Raw genomic sequence first — 7,439 nt, forward strand, 5'->3', positions numbered from 1 at the left:
GCTGGATCAGGCAATCCACTCACCTCAGCCTCCCAAAGGCACGGGATTACAGGCTGAGCCACCAAGCCCAGGTTTCTTTCTTTCTTTTTTTTTTTTAAATTAAGCTGGCCTTGTTCAAAATAAGTTATTTGTGGCCAGGCGTGGTGACTCACACCTGTAATCCCAGCACTTTGGGAGGTGGAGGTGAGAGGATTGCCTAAGCCCAGGGGGTTCGAGATCAGCCTGGTCAACTTGGTGAGACCTTGTCTCTACAATAAAGAAAAAAAATTAGTTGGACATGGTGGTGCATGTCTGTAGTACCAGCTACTCGGGAGACTGAGGTGGAAGGATTGCTTGAGCTCTGCAGGTCAAGGCTGTGGTAGCCATGAGCGTGTCACTGTGCTCCAGCCTGGGTGACACAGTAAGACTTTAACTCAAAACAAAAAAAATAGTTATTTGAATTAAGCAAAAATAATGAGCTTAAAAATTAACAAAGTCAGGCTCGGTGGCTCAGCCTGTAATCCCGCGCCTTTGGGAGGCTGAGGTGAGTGGATTGCCTGAGCCCACGGGTTCGAGACCCGCCTGGGCAGCGAGACCTCATCTCTACAATAAATCAAAAAATCAGCCAGGCGTGGTAGCGCGTGCCTGTAATTCCAGCTACTCAGAAGGCTGAGGCGGAAGGATCGCCGGAACCCAGCAGGTTGAGGCTGCTGTGGCCGGGGATGGCCACTGCACTCCAGTCTGGGCGACAGAGTGAGACTCCAACTCAAAAAAAAAAAAAAAAAAAATTAATGAACCAAGCACTCTCTTTTGCTTGGTTTTTAATTCATTGGACTATTTTCAGATTTTCTGTAACTGAAGTGTTATTTGGAATAGATGTTTCTTCAGTTTAATGTTTTTCTGTTTTGTTTCTTGGAGTCTCCTCTCTACCCTATGCCTCTCAGGTTCCTTTTCCAAAGTAATCCAATTACTTGTGCATTCTTTCAGAAATAGTTTTTGCATAGGCAAACATATGTTTGTATATCTCTTTATTTTTTTGACACAAATGGAAACACTATATTGTTCTGCATCTTGTTTTGTTTTTTTGAAACCTAAATTATATATCTTTGGGATCAGTGCATATCAGCACATACAGATGTTCTTCATTCTTTTTCATGGTTGTTTAGTATTACATTACATAGTATACCATTTATTTATCCAATCCTCTATTGATGGATATTTAAATTGATTCTAGTATTTTTCTATTAGGAAAGAAAAAGTTGTAGAGAATATCTTTCTACTTAAGTTTTTGCATATGTGTTGAGTATATTTGTAGATTGCTGTCTAAAAGTGAAAATATTAGGTTGAAGAGCTTGTGCTTTAAAAATATTTATCAATATTGTCAATTGTTTCCAAGATGGCTGTATCATTTCATTCTCTCACAGACAATATGTGAGGATGCTGATTTCCTTCTATCCTGGCCAAAAGTTTATTATCAAACTTTTTTTCCTTTCTGATAAGATAAAAAATGAAATCTTCTTTTCACTTTATTTCTTTAATTATGAAGAGGATAAATTTGTGTACATTTATAAACCATTTTTATTTTTTCTGTGTTAACTACCTACTTGTATTGACAATTTTTCTATTGTTTTACTATTTCTTACTGATTTATAACAACTTTCTTGCAGAAAATTTAATTTTTATGTGGTTAAATTTATTTATTACTATTTTTTTTTGAGATGGAGTCTTACTCTGTCACTCAGACTGGAGTGCAGTGGCACGCTTATGACCACCACAGCCTTGACCTACTGGGCTGAGGTGATCCTTTCACCTCAGCCTTCCAAGTAACTGGAACTACAGGCATGCACCACCATGCCCGGCTGATTGTTTTGGTTTATTGTAGAGATTGCCCAGGCTGGTCTGGAACCCAGGGGCTCAGGCAATTCTCTCACCTCGGCCTCCCAAAGTACTGGGATTATAGGCATGAGCCACCATGCCCAGCCTTATTTATTACTATTTTAATGATTACCTGGCCATGTTTCTCTCATGTTTTTCTACTATTCTTATGGCTATTTTTTTTGCAATATAATCCTTGGACCATCTAGAATTATGCAAAGAGTGAGGTAGACATTGAACTTAATGTGTTTGTCCCAGCACAACTTGTCAACTAGTTTATCTTTTCTCCAAAAAGATTGAAAAAAAAAAAAAGAAATTGGTCAGGCTCAGTGGCTCAGCCTGTAATCCCAGCACTTTGGGAGGCTGAGGTGGGTGGATTGCCTTAGCCTGCGGGCTCGAGACCAGCCCGGGCAACTTGGTGAGACCTCTTCTCTACAATAGATCAAAAAATTAGCCAGGTGTGGTAGCGCATGCCTGTAGTTCCAGATACTTGGAAGGCAGAGATGGAAGGATCGCTGGAGCCCAGCGGGTTGACGCTGAGGTGGCTGTGAGCGAGCCACTGCCCTTCAGCCTGGGCCATGGAGTAAGACTCCGACTCAAAAAAAAAAAAAAAAAAAGAAATCCTGTTTCCTAGTTAACTAAGTGTATATGTAGAGAAAGTGGTTTCTCTTTCTTTTCTCCTTGTCTTTTATTTTGAGCTGGGGTCTCACTCTGTCCCCCAGGCTGGAGTGTAGTGGCATGATCGTGGCTCACCACAGCCTTGACCTCCTGGACTAATGTGATCCTTCCTCCTCACCCTACCAAGTAGCTGAGACTACAGGCATATACCACCAAGCCTGGCTAATTTTTTGGTTTTTTGTAGAGATGAGGTCTGACTATGTTGCCTAGGCTGATCTCGAATTCCTGGGTTCAAGTGATCCTCCTGTCTTGGCCTCCCAAAGTGCTGGAATTATAGATGTGACCACCATACTGGCCTTTTTATTTGTCAATTGTTTAAATTGAGTGATGCTTCTCTGAGTTATAATAAATCAGCTAGACTTGTCAGATAATGTCTTTTCTTCCTGAGCAAGCTATTGACTGATTTCTTCCTTTGTCATTCAGCAAAGAGCACACTTTTGACAGGATATTCCCCACCTCTGCCTGGCTTCTTGCCTTAGCCATACTTTCTTCCCTGGCACATGAGATTTATGCTTAGTTGCCAGCTCACAATAGGTTCCTTCAAGACGACCCCACCTCTAGAGTGAGTGGTAGCATCCAGTAAGGCCTTTAATGGGCAGAGCTTCAGGCTTAGGCTTTCTTTTCTCCTGCCCACAGCTCTGATGAAGTGATTCTGAAGCCCACTGGAAGTCAGCTAACTGTGGAATTCCTGGAAGAGAATAGCTTCAGTGTACCCATCCTGGTTTTGAAGAAGGATGGGTTGGGGATGACGCTGCCCTCACCATCATTCACTGTTAGGGATGTGGAACACTATGTTGGTAAGATATCACAGATCCTCTTAGCTGTAACATTGTTCACTCTCTTAAAGCACTGTGTGCTTTCCTCTCTAGGTTACCTTTTGCATTTCCTTTCTAGCCATCTTGAGAACCTGAGGTGAAATGCCTTACCCAAAATCATTCTTTGGCAAAGCTAGAGCCAAAATCCTAGTCTCCTCTTCCTTCTTATTTTAATAGACACACAACCCTAGGTTGAGCCCCATTTTTTACCTGGGGACTTCTAGGGATCCTGGCGTCTGTGTCCTCTGTTGAGAAGAGAGAGCCTTTGACTCTTGTTCTCACATGCCTGTTGTCATTTGTGCATGAGTTTTTGGAGAAAGGAAGAGAAGAAGTGGGGAAACAGTGCCCAGGCAGGTGGACTGTACTATGTATGAGACTCTGTCAGATAGTTCATAGTCCTAGCAAGCCTGAACCCAGCACATAGGTCTTTGGAAAGTATAATAGATTCCTATCCTCACTCCCCAAGATTTGTGTACATAAACATACAGTGTCTGAGGAAGAAACTTTGAGTGTAAGACCATTCTAAGGATTGGTCAGGAGATAAGACAGTCTTCCCTGGTCCCTATCTCTTTACTCCAGGTTCTGACAAAGAGATTGATGTGATAGATGTGACCCGCCAGGCTGACTGCAAGATGAAGCTTGGTGATTTTGTGAAATACTATTACAGTGGGAAGAGGGAGAAAGTCCTCAATGTCATTAGTTTGGAATTCTCTGATACCAGGTAAGAGGGGCAGGGATAACAAAAATACCTAACAAATTGCTTAGAACTTGTGATATACTGAGTGTATATTGGTGGCTTTTTCCCTTCTTCTTGGTGATTTCTTACTTTGGGTTGGGGAGCTGGGTTATACTTTCTAGGGTAGCTGCTCACATTATGACAGTCAAGTCATATTTTTCATCCACAGTTTCTAGCATTAGATAGATTACACAATAGTTACTTTAATTTTTATCTCCTCAAGAGCTGAGGACAACCTTCTTTGACCTTTTTCTGGTATTTAGATTGTGGCATGGTCAGTGTATAATGGCCAGGATAAGTCCTGTGTTCCTGGAAATAGATTTACTAGAATTATCCCCAAGTAGTTTCTCTAAGGACAAGGTTTCTTAGATTTAAAAAGAAGAAGAGACAGCTATGTTATTAGCTTTAAATGATTCTATCTGGACTTATGGACTCAATAGACACATATATGGTCTTTTTGTTCAAAACTGTGGGAAATACCAAGAAATTATAACATCTTTTTGCCCCTAGAAAGCTTACTGTCTGATTATTTACGTCTTTAACTTTTAATTTATAGATTTGCAGGAAGTTGCAAAAAAGTGTACAGGTAGGTCCTAGGTACTCTTCGGCCAGTTTCCCCCAATGGTAACATCTTATATAATTATAGTACAGTATGAAGACCCTTGCTGTTGTTTTTAAGATAAAAGGTTAAACAATCTGATGATATTTAAAAGCTGTATTTGTTTATTTATACCTCACTTCATCCTGAAAGACTATTTGAGTTAGCTTACAGAGATACAGAGAGGGAACAAAAAGAGAAAATTGGAACAAAAGAAAAATAAAAGCGGAGAAATAGGATTCATCTGGTGGATACTCTGTATATAAGATGCATGTATGAATGTGTGACTAGTTGGTAGAGATGGACTGTAGAGTCTTCAGGGAATTTCCTGAAGGCCAGAACAAACAGGGGAGTGCGATATTCTAAGATTTGTGACTTAACATAGGATAAAAACAGCCCGATGTATCAGAGAAACACTTCTTTCCCAGGAACTGAGCCCTGAGAGTTTCTCTAGTGATTTCTCATAAAGAAGATACTTTATGAGATGGGGATAATACAATAATGTTTATAATCCAAGTACCAAGTGAGTAGACTGGGTGAGATGGGAATGTATGAGCATTCAGTCGAAGAAATGACCACCTTCAACTGTGAAAAACTGTGGAATTGGGACTTCATACTTCTAGAGCTGAGTTGAATGAGGATACTGATCATATTTACAGAAATGAGTGTCCTGTGTGCCTTTGGGGATTCTTTGGAAGGAACCTGTTTTCTGTCTTGTCTGACCCTCACTGACGTTTTATTCAGGCTTCAACCTCAAGTTCCCAATCAGCTGATATCTGTTCTCTACCCCTTCCTTGCTAGGCTTTCTAACCTTGTGGAAACACCAAAAATTGTTCGGAAGCTGTCATGGGTTGAGAACTTGTGGCCAGAGGAGTGTGTCTTTGAGAGACCCAATGTACAGAAGTACTGCCTCATGAGTGTGCGGGATAGCTATACAGACTTTCACATTGACTTTGGCGGCACCTCGGTCTGGTACCACGTACTCAAGGTAGGAATGCATATGGCTTCTGGAGTAAGCAGAACCTTGGGCCTCCCTCTGTGTGTCAGGTGACAGCACAAAACAGGCTGCTGAGGCCCATCTGCCTCCCAAATTCTTTTTGGGTAACATTCCATATAACTACTCTGTTAGAGTTGAGTACTTGGTAGATATGCCATATGTACTAATGATGGCCTGTCTTTATCTATTTCACAGTTTTGATGTTTAATAAATACATTTTTGGATTTTTTTTTTTTTTGATTTGGAGTCTCTGTCGCCCAGACTGGAGTGCAGTGGCCGCTCCCGGCCACCGCAGCCTCGACCTGCTGGGTTCCGGCGATCCTTTCGCCTCAGCCTTCCAAGTAGCTGGAATTACAGGCATGTGCTACCACGCCCGGCTGATTTTTTTGATTTATTGTAGAGATGAGGTCTTGCCAAGTTGCCCAGGCGGGTCTCGAACCCGCGAGCTCAGGCAATCCACTCACCTCAGCCTCCCAAAGGCGCGGGATTACAGGCTGAGCCACTGAGCCTGGCGGGTTTTTTTTTTTTTTTTTTTTTTGAATTGGAGTCTGACTCTGTCGCCCAGGCTGGACTGCAGTGGCACCATCATGGCTCACTGCACCTCAACCTCCTGGGCTCAAGTGATCCTTCCACCTCAGCCTTCCAAGTAACTGGGACTACAGGTGCATGCCACCACACCTGGCTAATTAAAAAAAAAAAAAATTTTATAGAGACAAGGTCTCACTTTGTTGTCCAGGCTGATCTAGAACTCCTGGGCTCAAGCAGTTCTCCTACCGTAGCCTCCCAAAGTACACAGATTACAGGAGTGAGCCACTGCACCTGAGTGAGAAGTCTATTTTTTTTTCTTTTTTGAGTTGGAGTCTCACTCTGTCACTCAGCCTGGAGTGCAGTGGCTCAATCACAGCTCACCACAGCCTTGACCTCCTGGTCTCAGGCAGTTCTCCCATCTCAGCCTCCCAAGTAGCTGAGACTATAGTCACATGCCACCAAGCTTGGCTTAATTTTTTGTAGGGATGATGTCTTGCTGTGTTGCCCAGGCTGGTCTTCAGCTCCTGGGCTCAAGTGATCCTCCTACCTCTGCCTCCCATAGTGTTGAGATTACAGGTGTAAGCCGCTGTGCCTGGCCTGAGAAGTCATTTTAAAGTCAGGATTCAGTGAGGCATGTGGGCTCATGCCTGTAATCCCAGCACTTTGGGAAGCCAAAGCAGGAGGATTGCTTGAGGCCAGGAATTCGAGAACAGCCTGGGCAATATAACGAGACCCCATCTCTAAAAAAAAGAAAAAAAGAAAATTAGCTGGGTACGAAGCAGAGACAGGAAGATTGCTTGAGCCTGGGAATTAAAGGCTGCAGTGAGCCATTTTCACACCACTACATTCCAGCCTGGATGACAGTGAAACACTGCCTGTAAATAATAAATAAAGTCAGGATTCCTATAGATATTTTCCTCTTAGTAGTTGTTACAATTTTGTAGTTAATGTATTGATTGTCACTGACTGTAGAGGTTTTTTCGTCACTCACTATAGAGGTCTGGAAAATAAATTTCTTAATTTTAGCCGGGCTCGGTGGCTCAGCCTGTAATCTCGCGCCTTTGGGAGGCTGAGGTGAGTGGATTGCCTGAGCCCGCGGGTTCAAGACCCGCCTGGACAACTTGGCGAGACCTCATCTCTACAATAAATCAAAAATTAGTCAGGCATGGTAGTGCGCGCCTATAGTTCCAGCTACTTGGAAGGCTGAGGTGGAAGGATCGCTGGAGCCCAGCA

General features: G+C 42.7%; 1 protein-coding gene across 1 annotated transcript in view; it reads left to right on the forward strand.

Annotated features, from left to right (window-relative positions):
- The window catches only part of PHF8 (PHD finger protein 8), a 36,588-nt gene that overhangs the window by 27,488 nt on the left and 1,661 nt on the right, over positions 1 to 7,439 (forward strand). Inside the window, exons 4-6 of the mRNA XM_021714958.1 lie at positions 3,169 to 3,329; positions 3,927 to 4,068; positions 5,483 to 5,669. Coding sequence (XP_021570633.1) covers positions 3,169 to 3,329; positions 3,927 to 4,068; positions 5,483 to 5,669 — 490 coding nt within the window. The remainder of the gene's footprint in view (positions 1 to 3,168; positions 3,330 to 3,926; positions 4,069 to 5,482; positions 5,670 to 7,439) is intronic.

The sequence above is a fragment of the Carlito syrichta genome, unplaced genomic scaffold (assembly GCF_000164805.1).
Source record: "Carlito syrichta isolate Samal-C Ts95f unplaced genomic scaffold, Tarsius_syrichta-2.0.1 Scaffold306175, whole genome shotgun sequence".
NCBI classification, from domain to species: Eukaryota; Metazoa; Chordata; class Mammalia; order Primates; family Tarsiidae; genus Carlito; species Carlito syrichta.